Source organism: Mauremys mutica, chromosome 1 (genome assembly GCF_020497125.1).
Source record: "Mauremys mutica isolate MM-2020 ecotype Southern chromosome 1, ASM2049712v1, whole genome shotgun sequence".
Lineage (NCBI taxonomy): Eukaryota > Metazoa > Chordata > Testudines > Geoemydidae > Mauremys > Mauremys mutica.
In genome coordinates this window covers 22756736-22773239 of record NC_059072.1, presented here as the reverse complement: position 1 = coordinate 22773239, position 16504 = coordinate 22756736, and the positions used below count along the sequence as shown (strand labels likewise).

At 40.8% G+C, this 16504-nt stretch overlaps 1 protein-coding gene across 3 annotated transcripts in view; it reads right to left on the bottom strand.

Moving 5' to 3' along the window:
* Window positions 1-16504, bottom strand: part of SEMA3C (semaphorin 3C) — a 163793-nt gene that overhangs the window by 46177 nt on the left and 101112 nt on the right. For all 3 annotated transcript variants that reach the window (XM_044987190.1, XM_044987180.1, XM_044987197.1), the window contains 3 exons: window positions 11100-11219; window positions 5233-5323; window positions 354-473 (listed from right to left, as the gene is read on the bottom strand). In XM_044987190.1, coding sequence (XP_044843125.1) covers window positions 354-473; window positions 5233-5323; window positions 11100-11219 — 331 coding nt within the window. The remainder of the gene's footprint in view (window positions 1-353; window positions 474-5232; window positions 5324-11099; window positions 11220-16504) is intronic.

Genomic DNA, 16504 nt, shown 5'->3' with positions numbered 1-16504 from the left:
ACTACAGTTGAAAATTAAATGTAAATAATTACAACCAAATTTTCCTATGCCAGATAATCTCAAATAATTAGGGGTTACGAACAAACTTCCCTGGGAGGCAGTTTTAGCCACTTCAGGCACAGCGTACTGGAATAGATGAACCATGGGTCTCCTCCAGTATGGCAATTCCCATGTCCTGTAGAATTCCTATTCATCATACAGAGTGCATTGTCTGTGGCATGTTTTTATTCCTATTTCTTGCCCACAGTTTCCCTTAGTAGATTCATTTTAGAATGGGAAATAAAGAATTCTTTGTTGAAAACAACCTTTTTCTTAGTCACATATCAAAAGCTTTAATGAAGCAATCGTCTTACCACTCAGCCACTTAGAATTGTGTTGATCAGTTCTCACTGCATTCCGTTTGGTTAAACTGCGAAAAATTGCTGCATCGGTCCCCATGAAATCTATGTACATTCCTGAAAACAGCTCTTCATCTATAGAAAGGTAGAAAAGGAAAAGGGGAAAAAAAACATGAATGTGTCTATCTTGGCTTTTTGGGAAATCCATTTCTAGTGACCTATTTTTGTTTCAGATGGTGCCAGTTCTTTATTTACATAGCAGTCACTACACAGAAATTTCAGTCCGGTGGGAGTGGAGTTTCCTCTGAATCATGGAACAATCATCTAGCCTAAGGAGGAAGCATCAGATGTTGCTAAGAAATTTAGGGAACTGCATGATTAAATATAGCAGCTAACCACATGTGTAGTGAACCTTTCATTTGAAATACAACTTAGTGACTGAACTTACATTGCTAAACACCAATGCCCAGACAGGGTAATAGTATAAAAAGGACTCAAATTCAATTTTTAAAAAAAGTACTTGAAAAAGTTTCTGTGTTATGGAAGTAGCCAAAATACTGGGCCAGTATTTGCAAGTGTAAATTGGCATAGCTCCAATTGAAGTCAACAGAGTTGCTACTGTTTTCAAGGCTGACTTCGGACTGAAGCACGATTCTGTATTGCAGAAACTGGATGAAGATGCTATGAACCTGGCTCAGTGTAAAGGGAAGTAACAAATACCTGCATTATATTCTAGAGTCAGAGTAAATTTCAATGTAGTGTGAAGGAAATTAGACATGCAACTCTAGTTTACTTTAATAGGATTAGGTACCTAAATTCCCTGTGCAGGACACTGAAAATTCAGCCCATATGTCAGCATATATATATATATATATATATATATATATATATATATATATATATATATATATATATATTTCCATTGGCGTATGCAAGGCAACGCCAGAGTACAACACATTAGCTAAAATAATTTTTAACTTCCATGCTGGGAGCAGCAGCTGAATGAACTCCCAGACAGCTAGGTCCTTTGATGTTTTCACCCAAATGCCTGGGCTGCCATGAGTGTGTGTGGTCAAGCTGGCAAGAGCCACAAATATTGAGGCTTCTTTTAATTTTTTGTTTGTTCAACAATAAGAAACACCCGTTCACCTTTGAGAGATGAAAACTCTGGAGGGTTTTTTTTCATTGCCTGCTAGGTCATGAATCAGATCCCTACTAATTAGACAGTAGGTAGTGCAGGCATTGTGTCACCTACATGTCTTTCCCTTAGCTGCGGTTCAATGTATGAGGGAATCCATTGTGCAGGGGTAACAACAAGGAGAGTAGAGAGAAGTTTGCACAATGTGGTTTGTTCCACTATTTGTATCTATATGTAGTGCTGTTAGATCAATAGCGGCTTATTATGAATCTTTCTAAAGCAACGTGATTTCCCCCAGAACCATCTGGTGTCTTATTCCTCTTGTCAAATAGATTGGCTGCAATGGATCATGCCTATGGCTCTCACAGAGCTCTCGTGTTCATTTCTAGAAAAAAAAATAGAAAGGCTGGAATGGGGCTATGGAGTTCTTAATCCTATTGCATACCAGCTTTATTAGTTATGTCTTAAGCATTCCTAGAGCCTACTAGTCTAATCAGGTATCAAATGATATCTGTCAGCTCCACTTCCTTTTGGTTTAATGCTTAAATTCTGCACAACAGTTTGTCTTTGCAGGGTAACCAATTCACACTGTTTCTCTTTGTTACTGGGGGAATTGCTGAACTGATGTATGTCTGCTCTTGTAAATACCTAGGAGCATTGGTTGTGGAAAGAAAGGGGGTGTGCATGTTAATTATTCCTTGCCTGCCCAAAGATACATTTTTCAGAGCTTTGCTTCGAAAGCACTTTTGTAGAATGGTGAATTTCTCCTACCTTCTAATTTGTTTGTCATGTGGTGTTTTCCTCTATGGGGCCATTCACTTTTCCTGTTCTATTTCAAGCTTGTGTTCTGTGTTGCATAGGTGGAAGGTGATGCCAGAAATCGACAAGAAACAGGGACCACACTATAAAACGTTTATGTCATTATACTTTACTAGTTCCAGTGGCATTCGTCAGTTTAAGAGGAGGGAGGAAAGAAGGTCTTGTGATTAAGGCACTTATCTAGGCCTCAGGAGCTCTGGGCTCAATTCCCAGCTCTGTCTTTGGCTTCCTAGTTACACAGGCTCTCTACTCCCCACTCAGTAGTAGTATAGTTCTCCAGTTGGCTGAATCTTTTAAAAAAGAAGAAACTTTTTGTAACCCAAATGATTCAAAGTTCAGGGAGAAATATTGCTTTGGAGATTAACTAGATATTGGGGGCCTGCTCAGTCACATACCTGGGAGATTAAAGCAGATAAAGTAACTTCTACTAAAATGAAGAAAACTCCCATGTGTCCAAAGGAGACAAGCCTTTGTCCTACTGTGTGTATAGTATCTTAGAAAAGAGGATGTTAACGGGCATTCATAAACCCCAGGATGAAAAAAGAAAGTCTCTAGTCTTTGATGGCAGTAACTCATTTAAGAATGTGAAAAGCGTAATTGGCGTTTATGAGTGGACTAGGCTATAACTGACTTTGATCAAATTCCTTTACATGCTGCCCACAGATCACTGATGAAGTAAGATGGAAATGTAGCCAATCATTTAAAGAGGTAGAGTATCATGCTAGAGAAATGACACTTTCTCTTCTTCCATGCAGACTGGAATCCCCTTTTGCTCGCATCTCTGCTCACTACCATGCCAAGCCACCTTGGAACTTTATATTTTTGAAGGTAAGATGCTGAGATGATTCTGTTCAGTTGAGGAGAGAACAAAGGACCTGTCCCTGGAGCCCTACTCTTTAACCTGAACTTCCGGCACTTCCACTGTGTACCTCTCATTACTCCAATGGGAGCTGCATGGCTAAGACACCACACGGTAGTACCGTGAAAACCCAGGGCTAAATGCCTTGCTATATTGTGTGCAGTTGCTATGAAACTCAACATACTGTACACAGAGGTCAACAGAATTCTTCTCTTTTTTTAACAAAATCCTAAGTCAGTTTGAGAAATCTGTGCAACTCCTGCTCTTTCCCTTGGCTAAAAACATACTATGTTTGGGCTGCTAATTTAGGCTATGTCTATCCTAGGTGTGAATAGCAGTGCACACCAAAGTGCTGTCCTGTAACTCCCCCATGTGGATTCTGCAGGCACCAACTCAAAGACTCCCAGTTCACATTTATGTAGTACGACATTAATACCAACTAGGAACCTATTAATTCACACCCATAGCTCCACACAGGGGAGTTACAGCATAGCACTTTGGTGTGCGTTGTTATTCACACCCCTGCAATCAAAACTGTGGGGCAGCACAGATGGGCCCTCAGAGATCAGGGATTAGATACAGAATCAAAATGCAAGGCTTTGGTATCAGTAGTCTCTGAACACACTGCAAATCTAAATGGCAAAGTGTATGTCTACATTGAACATTCAAGAGCACATGTGGCTCAAGTGGTTGTAGCATTGTCTGTGCAGGCAGCTGCTGCTCCAGCCCAGCTGCTGTCATAGTCCTAAGAATGTACTGCAGACAGTGACTAGGCAGAGGGCAAACAAAACCATCGATTGAGCATGCTTAATGAATTCAGGGCAACGTTTAAATTAATCATCTAAGCCCTGCCATTCCAAAGTAAATTCTTTTCATTCCTTGCTGTGAAAGCCAGTGAGGAGTTCATTATGGACTGACTAACCCAGAGTTATGGCTAAAGCATATCTTGCTGCAGTCTGGGAGATCTGAGGGTCTGATGACCCCTTTCCCTGTGCCTGCTGTGATCTTTTTCACTAACGCAAAGCCAGTGCAAGTGAGGATAAAATGCTGCTATAGGGCCTGATTCTCCTTTTGCATTAAGGCCATGCACATTTGCATCCACTTGAAGGCTCTTTATAATGTCACCAGAGTGTAAATGATCTTAGTGTAAACCAGAATTAGGCCTGTAGTGTTTTACACCCACTTTGCACTGGCATAGGTGCAAGGCAAAAGGGAAATCTGGCTCTTAATGTGCTGGCATTTTTTCCAGCCCACAGACCACTGGAGATCAGGCATGTTGAAGTGAGGATATGTTGTTTTCTCCAGGTGGAATTTGTGAGCTGTCCTTTCATTCTCTTTCAAGGTGACATTCACCCCTGTGCAAAGGGCTACACTGGGCCTATGCCCCACTTAAATCTCAACAAAGAGCTTAGGTGGCACTGAAGTGGGGCCCAGGCACTGTGCTGGCCCTGTGTGCCAAGGTTTCACTCTCACTGAACACTCTGCCAGACAACCTACAGTGAGATGTCAAGGGAACCAGCTGTCACACTCTCTGCCCTTTCCTATGGAAGTGAGTTGCTAAATTTATAGTCAGTGACACAGTGGGGGTGAGGAAGGGGTAGGTAAAAACGCCAGCTGCAAAGCAAGGAGCCTGGCAGTAGCTGGTGGCCTCAACAAATATGAAATGCAGAATAACTCGAAAGACTACAGCCGGTTTTGCTTCCCTAACTACATGGCAATGAGACACAAGAACTGGCCATGATGAATGAAGTCAAAAAGTGTTTAAACATTAAAAAAAAAAAGATTAAGATATTTAAAAGTTGTAGCTAACCCTGGGGAAATGTGAAAGATGAAAAGGGGACAACCTCTTGCTCTTTATCCCTCCCTCCCTCATTGCTGCTTCCTTCTGCATTTCCTTCACACATCCATGCATAGCTCCGTGCAGACTTTCAAAAGATGCCTGACAAGCAGTATGAACACAACTGTTTCCTTTTCACGGGCTGTGCCCTGTGCTCCATTTGTTTATGACACCCCATCATTTCACACTCTGCTCAGTAATAATGATTTAAGCCACCAGGATCTTTGGTTATTTTACTTACTGATCATAACAGATACTGTGTTCACATTAGGGTTGAAAGAGCAGCGCCCCTTCCCCGATTCACACTTGGAGTCGATCACGAAGACTTGCTCCTGTAATATACACATGCATGTCACTGCTGATGTTTAGAAACCTTAGAAAATGAAAATAAAGTCAGAGAAGACTTTTTTCCTGTGTTGTTATCGACTAAGAATAGTCAGCACTGCTGTGGGTTTTTGCTTTACTACTTACAATAAAACTGTCTTATGATGAGTTTTCATTATCTTCTCACTTGTACTCAATTATTTTCACTGTAATTACAAATGCAATACACTCTCAGGTGTAGGAAGTGTCCTCCGAGTTTAGCTGAGCTGCTCTGTCTGTGGTCCACCCAGCTTATATGTCAGCAATAACATCTGCAGACATTTTTTCTATAGTCTTGAAATGACCTATGAATTACTTGATGAATTCATGGTGGTATTTATGTCAGAGGCCTAGCCTAAAGCACTTGCAATAAACTACTCGAGTAATAATACACAAGAATGCAAGCTTCTCTTTTCAATTGTCAGCTTGTCGTATGGGCCCAGATTTGTACAGCTATTCAGATGTTGCTGTGCTCAGTGTCACAATGCCTAACTGATTTAGAAGCCTAAATCTCATTTTCAAAAGGGATTTAGGCACTTAGGAATCTAAATTCCATCAACAGTCAATGGCATTTAGACTTCTAAGTGACTAAATCTCTTTTAAAAATGAGACTTAGGCTTCTAAATCAGTTAGGCATTGCAACACTGAGTGCAATGACACCTAAACAGCTTTAAAAATCTGGGCCTGTCTCTTTACCCCGCTTCCAAAATAATTTCTAAAGCACACACGTTTTTCAGAGCATTGTCTCTTGGATTACACTCATTGCTCAGTCACTGTGGTGGTAGGTGTCTTATAGATAACAAAAGCAAGTGTAGGATTTGATCTCTTGCTGCTGTTAGAAGACTGAGCAATCTCGTTTAGATGGTATAGGTCATGCACAGCACTATAATTCAAAAAATGGGTGAGGTGTTTAGGTTAAGAAGCAGCAATCTGGACCTTTACCTGTTCCTTGAACAGAAGCAATCTTTGGTTAACTTGCATTCCCACCCCATCTTGGTGTCCCTCTTAATTTACTGACTCCAGCCAGTACCAGAAAAATAATTGCAAGGATAAGAAAGGATTTTAAATATCAGGGGATAGCTGAGTTAGTCGCATCCACAAAAATATCAAGGAGTCCTGTGGCACCTTAAAGACTAACAGATTTATTTGTGCATAAGCTTTTGTGGGTAAAAACCTCACTTCTTCAGATGCAGGGAGTGAAAATTAGAGATGCAGGCATCATATGATGACACATGAAGAGAAGAGAGTTACCTCACAAGTGGAGGACCAGTGTTGACAGGGCCAATTTGGATTTTAGGCTATTTCTGTCCCAACCAGAAACAGGTAATTCACAAATACCCATAAGAAAGCCAATCAGAATGAAGTTTTTGTGATGTGGATGCCAATCCAGTAGAAACTGGAATGAGTCATGTGACGCTGGCAGACCAGGTGCCAGCTCATGCCAAAGCCCCTAGGTCTCAGCTGAACATAGACAAATACATAGCTGGAACCAGTCTGGCTCACCTGTGTGTGAGTACTGTTAAATATGTATTAGAGTTATAAAAATGTACTTAGTGTTCAGACTTTAACACAGGTAGCAATTTACAAGCATTCCATAATCTCACTTATAACATCTGTATCCCATCTTATAAGGTAACATTCAAGGGTTTGCTCTGCAGGGGCGTGTGCAGGAATTTTAATTTGACCACTTTTGGAAGGGCACATTAAGGGGGCAGTGTCTCTCGACAGCAGCACGGGTCCGTGTTCCTGCAGCCTGGGGAGGGAGGAAGCAGCACAACAGTTGCCCAAGCACCAGACAAACCACTGTGGAACATCAGAGGACAAAAGAATTTGTTGATTACTCCCCCACCTGCTAGGAATTCCTCCCAGTGGCTGAATTTGCAACTCAAAGAGAAGTAGGGAAGGGATAAAAAGACCTAAGAAGCAAAAACAGTATTTTTTATGCTGCTTAGACTCTGAGTGGCAAGGATTACTAAGCATATACAAAAGATCACCAGTGCTTTGCCTGGGTTAGCCCTAAAGGACATAGAAGCTTCTATTGCCCTCTGAATTCATTTGTGTGTGTATATGTGTTTATCTGCATTAACTTTTAAATAACTCTTTTATTTCTTTTTCCTAGTTAATAAATCTTTAGATAGTTTATTATAGGATTGGCTACCAGTGTTGTCTTTGGTGTGAGATCTAAGGAGCAATTGACCCGGGGTAAGTGACTGGTCCTTTGGGACTGGGAGTAACCAGAATATTGCTGTGATCTTTGGTGTAAGTGATTGTCTATCACAAAGGTAAGCTTATCTGGGTGGCAAGATAGATCAGAGTATCCAAGGGGACTATCTGTGACTCCATGCTCAAGCTATTATAGTGCCTGATGAGTTCACACTTGATAATGTGTTGGCAAAATCTAAGTATAGAACTCACAACCAATATGGGGTTGATACCCTGCTTCTTAACAGTCTGCCCTGAAGTTGGTACTCACGCTCTTGAGCCACTGTAAGACAGCTTGACAAGAGCACCAATTCGTTACTTACTCCTTCCCTAATAAGACCAAGCATGATGGCACCTAGATGCCACACAGACCACTAAACAACTATCTGAGGGTAATAAATTTGGTCTTTATTAACTTGAGACAGAGTTTAAATGTTCACTAAAAGCTGCAAATTCCCAAATTCCATTACTTACTGTCTATCTATCTATCTATCTATCCCATCACTATAATCATTAGACAGATCTTGTAAACAAAGTTTCAAATCTAAGTATAAGTCTATGTTATCTGTTTTCTTAATGAATATGTAGTTTGATACTAATGTATATTACTATTTTATGCTTACTGTACACTACTCCAAAATGCCCAACCATTGCACTGGCAATTTGCCAGAAACCCCAGGACCACATATATTTTTCAAACGTGTTAAGTTATTTTTTCTTAGCCCATCCACACAGCCATAACATTTGCTTCTACTTGCACCCACTCTGATATTAGAATAACACTTGGTTAAGTTCACAGTAATCACATTCTGCAAATGATTAGCCTTTTCTTCACCTGTTCTTACAGGAAGAGTTTAAAACAAGTCTACATTTTATGATAGCAAGAACGGCATTCAGCTCTGCAGAGAACATTTTCCTTTGGCCAGTGTATCAAGGCACAGGATGAGAAAGGGAAGCAAAGAAGTGTTTTCATAAGTTGTGACAGGGAAATACAATTTAACCAGAGATGGCTAAATGCTGCCTCCCCAGTGAGGGCTCACTAGCTGGGAACACGATGCCCTCTTATTGCAATCATGTACTAACCAAAACCTGAGACCTGGCTCCCATGAGTGCCAGACTATGGTGCTGTCATGCTGGGTGGTGTTTTACGGTTTCCAAGGAGTGTTTGCAGCAGAAATAGATGTGCCTGTTTAAAATAGCAATTTTACACCTGCAAAAACAACCATTTGTTTGTGGAAAACAGTGACAAATTTGAAGTGAAATCATGGTTTTTGGAAAAGCAAAGGAAACACAACTTCTCAATAGTCCCATCAGCACGACATAATTTTTCACTCAGCTCTCCTAATTAGGCATTTGCAGAGGGAAATACTTGAATTTAAATCTGTACTCTTTAAAGTGCTTTGCTATTGTTGGCCTGTACTGTACCAGCAATGAGTGCAATGCCTAGTCAAGTGTCTGACAGACTCCAGACGTCTGAGACAGCAGTTTATTTAATCAATTGTTCCTAGGCATGCAGCTACAAAGACAAGTTAAGTGAAGCCAACTCTACTCTCCAAGACGTGTATCTTTATTTTAAACTTCAGACTTTTAACATCTTGCATCATCTTGAAGCCTCATGTGTTATTTAAAGTGAAATCACATTTCTTGCAACAAAGAAATCGTCAGAGTCAATATTTCTGTAGTGCTTGGTATAACGGCTACATACGTTTTAAAAGATATCGTATTGATTATTCTACAGATGGGATCACTTTCAATTTTAAAATTAATCCTGATAAAATTAAATTAGAATGAATGTCACCAGGATGGTACGACTGAGAGTTACTAACTAGTTAAGAGCAGATCCATTCATTCCAGAGATTCATTCCAGCGGTTCTGTGCTGTTGAACCCAGGCTCCTAAGCCCCAATGGCAGGCAGTCTTCTAGGAGTGGAAGTGCAGTGATTCAGTCTGCACAGTCTACTTGGGGGCCTGGAGCCAGCCAATGCACCCCCAAATTGCTTGGGACCATTCCATGGAAGGATGGGGCAAAGTCTTCCAGGAGATGTACTGATTTGTAGCCCCTCCGAGCAGTCTGTACTTGAGGGTTGAGAATTTCAAACCCAGTCCTCTCCCTTTGAAATCAGTGGTCAGACCCACGTGGACTTCTATAGAAGCAGGAGCAGACATTTACAGCTGCCTTCCCCTGGCAGAACTTGACTAGCGGTGCCTGCCCTCCCCCTGCAGCACAGCCATTTCTCCATGTGCAGGAAGACGTACTGCTCCTTCCTGTGCCTGTAAGAGTCAGTCTGGCCCAAACTCTACCAAAGGGCCAGGACTCAGATAAGAAGTTTCCTTTTTCCTTCTCCCTACTCCATTTATTGCTTACTACATTGGTATAGAAACAAAAATTTCATTTTCATATCATGAAGTCTGGAAAATGCATTTATGAAACATCTGGGCTTATAAATGTTTAGCCAATACAATGCAATAGAAAGCAGGCAGACTAACTCAGGTAATGTACTATGAGGCTGCTCTTTACAAGAAGCGCTTTGGCTAGCTATTATTCCATGACAGTGCAGTATGCGGGAAGGAGAAAATGGTTTATGATTTAAAATGTAGGAGGACAAGTAGTACTTAGTAGCACAAATTGTGCTGCCTGGAAGGAAAAACAAAACAAAACAAAACAAAACAAAACAAAACAGGTGTGTGGAGGGAAATCTTTCTAAAATGGTAGATGAGTGGTAAACTTTACAGAACAATTAGACTTGTCACAAGAAGACTAGAAAGTTACTGTGATACTTAACCCTTTAATTGTTGAATTCTCTGTTACCATATGTACACTAAGTTGCTTCAGTGGTTCTTCGGAATTAAATCAGCATACCTCAGTTGGAGCCATCAATGGAAATAAGCAGATTTATACCAACTGAGGCTCTCACCCTAATAATCGATGACCCAACCTTGCAGCATCTATTCAGGCACAACTTTTCCTGTCAAGGAGACTTCATTGGGAGTTCTACCTGAATAGAGATTGCACGTTCAGGATTGTAGGTCCCCATCCTACAAACACTTACACCTGTGAGTACTTGGCCCACAGGAGTAGTCCTGTTGAACTTAACAATACTACTCCCATGGATAAATGCTTGCAGGACTAGGGAATAAGTGAAGGACCTTACTGAGTTTTCTTCTACTGCTATTTATTTCCAGTTTTGGACGATAAATTAGGAATGAATGAACTGGTTCAGATAAAATGAGAACTAGCCAAACCTTAGCCCAAAGTCTGAAGTGAGCTTTTTCAGACACAAAGTCTGAAGTGAGGCTAATGCTATCAAACCATTTTCTACTTTTATGCATGCCATGCTCTCTGGTAGCAGCTGGGACTGGAAACAAGTGTCAGAAAACCAGGAGAATGGCTGTCCTTGTGCTATTTGTAGCCTGACTGGACAAAGTAACCTCATGAGTTCTCCAAGCCCAGTTTCCAGACTCATCCTCTTTGGATAAGTGTATTTGCCCAGCACTAAAAATATCCACCACAGAAAGCATGGGAACAATGAATGAAAACACTTACCTCAGACCTGCGCCCTCTGTTGAGGTATGTGCATACTGGGCTGAATGCTCCACTCCCACAGACGTACAAATGGGTGCGATTGAAGGTCTGTATCACACGTACATAATTTCCACAGCCATGCTGTAGGGAAAGAAAATGACTTAATAAATATGCATGCAGATAAAACTTATTAAATGTTGGGAAACACTAAGGAATAGGAACAGCTCATAATTTTAATGCTGTCCTTGTCAACTTATTTATTACAATATGTTCTGTTGCAATCAGTCTCATTAATTAGGACAAACTCCCTTTCTTCTTCTTTTCTTATTCCATGTATAGAGCCAAATCCATGACCCCTGTCCAAAACCTTCAGTCAACAGGCTTTGTGCAAGTGTTGGGGGTTGGAGAAGGGACTCTTGTTCTCATCTGAAAAGCTATGGCTGCTTCACTTCCCATCCACAGGGAGTTTTGGCCAGTGGGGCTACATAGCCGTAGACCTACAAGCCATGCCTGTGCCCTTTCTTCCAGCCTGTTTTGCTCTCTGGATGGCCATGGATGGGCCAGCATGAAGTATGCAGAAACGGAGGACTCTCCATGTTCAGCTTCTCTATAGCCCGTTCTTTTTGCTCAGAGAACCACAGCATATCAGGGCCATCCACAAAAGGGTCCTGATCCTTTCCCCACAGGCCAGGAGTAAGTCTTATTTACTTCAATGGGAGTTACCCATACCCTGCAAAGGGAGAATCAGGCCTCCAAGGGAAAGCAGGCTTTTGTTCTTAATCTGCAGTGCCCTCAAGGAAGTCTCTGCAAATAGGTCATTCCTTTTCCCAGTTATTGATGTTAAACACCACCAGTTCAAAGGTGGAAGTCATTGGGAAAAAAACAGCCCATATTACTTGTCTAGACAACTTCCCTCCAAAATAATAAGAGCCTGAGAAGCTCATAACATAAGCAAATCCCCAATGGATGTAAAATGTTGCCCCGTATTGAAAACCTGCTTTAACGATTTCTAAGCGGCATACATAGAGCAAATGTACACGTAAAATCAGCATTGCTCTGCATTCTCTCCCATTCTCCTCCTAGCATCCCTTTCCTTTCATTCCCCCTTTTTTTGACACTGATCAGCTGCTGCTGCACTTTAGATTAGGTCATGTATCCAGATGTTTCTTTTCCATATTTTTAGTTATCAATATCCCAGTTCTGCCCTTGTATTCAACCGGGTAACATTCCTTGAAGTTACTGAGAACTGTGTGTGCGTAAAGAGTCCAGGGTTGGAACCTAGGCCATCAATCACTCCCTTGCTAATCATTGGAGCTAATCCTTGCTCAACAGGCTGCACATTTTATTTATATTTGAAGACGTTCCCATTTTCAGTCCAATATATAATGGCACTCTGCTATGACACCTGTTTATAAAGGCACCCAAAAAGTGGTTATATAACTGTCAGGAGCTCTGTGGTGCTGGAAATAAAAGCTTCCCCATTAGGAATGCTGTGCAGCAAACAGCAAGGAGATTTAACTGTTACTGCATTAAATGAGTTATTATGGGAGCCTTATCAAAATAGACAATTTTCCTAAAGCTGAGAGCTGTCCCTACATCCTTCCGCTTCCCCACATCTAATAAGTCACTGCTGTGCCTCAAGAGCTGCTTTGCTGTGCGGTCGTGCTGTCAAAATCAGTCCTGCACAGGAAATATCTCAGTGTTGTCTACTTGTGCTGTGGGTGAAGAGGAAGAGAGGAGCTAGTCAAAGACGCACTACTGGCTCATATGCACCATGTAACTTCATGCCAGGAAGGCAGAATGCTGCTTTCATGTTTGTTCGTGTCAGTGGGGGCTTTACTGCAACAGCTCTACATAAAGGATTATGTGTTGGGTAATCTTATAAAAAAGCTCCTTGGAGAGTAAGACAGGGAGACTATGGGTTGATGAATAGTACCTGAGTGTAACACAGGCTTGTTCTCTACTGTTACCAAGGATAAAGCCCCTCCAGTACTATTGTGTCTTCTTTCCACAGTGTCTGCAGCCAGGGTATGGAGATAGCTAGAGGAATCTGACTTTCCTTTAGGGACAGCACTGTGAGTTCATGTTTTAACATTTACTGTGCCCTCATCTCTCCTCTGTGGTGATTAACAGGCCAGTTACACAATCTGGCTCAATGCTGATTTTCTGAGATTTTAATTTTGCCTCACAGAATGAGGTCATGGAACCAGTTCTGAAATTGTTCTTTCGATCCCTTGCTGATGTCTAATATTCTCCAGTGTAGTGCCAATGAACTCTCCCTATGATTTTATAAATTATTAATTGGGGTGATTCTCTTACAGTCCCCATCCCATTAAAACAGGGCATTGTAACTTACACCCTTTTTAAAAAATAGCATTGGGACCTGAAGAACTTTGATTCAGCAACACTTATCTTTTCAGTATCTTATTTGCCCTTTCTAGCTATTATGTTACTTTATTTTCCTTTAAAGTCTGACTTGTCTGAGGTTACATGCTAGCACAGAGACAGCTTTGGTTGGGAATGCAAATGATCAATTTGTCAGTGCTGATGATGGTTTGTCATGAGCTCATGTATTACTGGGTATTTCCACTGCAAATAATGTCAATAATCATGAAATCAGGGTGAATTCTTTGGAATCTTAAATTGCTTTGACAAGAATTGCACTTGACTGATTTTGTCATATTTAGCTGACAGGGTGTAGGCTTTTCCCTCTCATCTCCATTTCTACTGTTCCCCCTTCAGCTTGTGTCCTTCATGGTTCTCTCTTACCTCCAGTATTATTCAGCATTTACCAAAATTACTTCAAGTGACATGGACTGGAGTTTTACTTCTATGTATCTGACACACTCTAATCTATTTGTAAAATCACTCTTCATTTTTCCTCCATGTCTATGATATTATTCAGACTTATTTAGACTCACACAACAATATATAAATGCTATTAAAATGGAGCTACCAGTTGCTGGTTCCAGACATTGACTAAGGTATCATTTCTCTCCCTCCTTTGGAAATTTTGATAGACAGCCATGGCCTCTAGAAAAGAGACTGGGAATTCTGATTAAGCTAAGCCTCATTTTGGCTTTCCGTATCTCTTCAGTAGTAGATGCTTATACTTGGGAAATATTTCCAGAATTTCTAGATGTCTCTGATATAATCATTCCAACCCAGATATTCACGTCCTTCCATAATGGTTATTACAATCTGCTACCTATTGGAATTTTGACTTTCAGCTAACATTACTGGTATTCAACAGGAATGGAATATAATGGATAAGATTCTGATGGGGACTAGAGAATGTATTTGTGTTATCCTATATGCGCTGATACCTATTGAATTGTGGACTTACTGTATAAACCTTCACCAAGAGGGACATTAATTTTTGAATATTAGTGATTGCTCGCTTTTCTAGACATTGCCTGAAGTAAAGTATGCTTGCATTTGTATATGTAACTCTTTGCATTGGCAATCAATTAGTTATTATGCATTGGCTTTTTGGGATCTACTGGATTTTGAGCTCACTATCAATGGTGTAAATCAGGAGTGGCCAACCTGAGCCTGAGAAGGAGCCAGAATTCACCAATATACATTGCAAAAGAGCCACAGTAATATATCAGCAGCCCCGCATCAGCTCTTCCCCCTTCATCTGCTCACAGCACCTCCCGCCCACCGGTAGCCCCGCCAATCAGTGCCTCCCCCTCCCTCCCTGCACCTCCTAATCAGCTGTTTTGTGGCGTGCAGGAGGCTCTGGGGGGAGGGGGAGGAGCGAGAGCATGATAGCTCAAAGGAGGGGATGGGAAGGGGTGGAGTGGGGGGCAGGGCCTGTGGCAGAGTCAGGGGTTAAGCAATCGACACTCCCCAGCACACTGGAAAGCTGGTGCCTGTAGCTCCAGCCCCGGAGTCTGTGCCTGTACAAGGAGCCGCATATTAACTTCTGAAGAGCCGTATGTGGCTCCGGAGCCACAGGTTGGCCACCCGTGGTGTAAACGAAGAGTATCTCCAACAAATTAAGTGGAATAATACCAATGTAAAACAGATGCAAGTGAGATGAAAATCCAGCCCATTGACTATTTAAAAAATTAAGAATGCCCAACTGCACTCCAAAAACAAGTCAATGGCAAAGAGTACAATTGACTTCAATGAACTTTAGATCAGACCCATCACTGATTTAAGCAGAAGCAGAGGCTGGCTCTTTAACTTCCTAGTCACATGTTTGGACAGACTTTTAATTCTTATTAACTCTTTAGGGTGGACCAAGTATTCGGGTCACATATTTAAAGTGTCTTCACCTAAGACTTTGGTTTTGTATCTACAATTTTGGATCTACAATGATTGACAGATGCAAAAAGCAGGTGAAATTAAATGTGAGTGCAAATGATAAGATTCCCATATTTTAAATACTTGATTAGGCTTGTAGTGGAATGCAGAGACAATCAATCTCAGGTGCAAGAACAGAGGCTGTGTTTAGCAATGTGGCTTTTATTGCTAATCACACTGTAAAGCATCCCAAGATGCTTCATCATGGAAAACTTCTATAAAAGTCTCAGTCTTGAGTAATCAACTTTGAAAGAAGCTCCTTGGAAAATAGAGATTTGTGGGTTTTGTTGTTTTTTTTCCCCCATGGAGCACACATTTTGTATATTGCACTCAAGGCAAAAGCACCTTCCATGCTGTGATGTATTCTTGCTGCAAAAATGGTCACTATATGTTTGGAGACTTGAATAAGACTGATGATCTCTCGATATTAAAAAAAAAATGCCAAAACTTAAACCAACCCATAACTCTTAAAATGCAATTATATACTGCTCTGTGTTGTATTCTCTCCATTTAATACAGTTTAACAAGCTAACAGATCCAGGCTGTTGCAAGTTGTAATAGCAACTATGTAAAGAACTACTAAAATGTAGCAGATGACACATATGCCTTAAGAAAAGCCACATATTTCAATTCTATAATCATACAGAAAGGAAAAACAGATAAGCTGCTGTCTCAACCCTAGTTATTTATTTAAAGAATCATTTTGTTGCTGTGGAGCACTAGAATATATTATTTTCTAGAATTTTACTGAAAAGACTATGTTGCATTATGCTCCAGTAGCATAATGTTTTCCTTTTCCGTAATCAAAAGTACATCGAACTATAATAGACTCAAGAAAACATAATTTTAATGTAAGTCTGATTTTGGTTAGTGAGCTCACTATTTTAGTATGACAGTGCCTGGAATGAGCATTTAATGTCACCATTACATTTAATTTGGCATTAGGAAATTTGCAGCTAATAAAATATTTTCAAGCTGTATATGTACTTGAAATATGGTAACACTGGACCTGTTCCAAAGTCCATTGAAATCAATAGAGGCTTTCCCATAGAAATCAAAGTGTTTTGCATCAGGCCATTGTTTCCAAAGGCATATACTTTATTTTATACTGC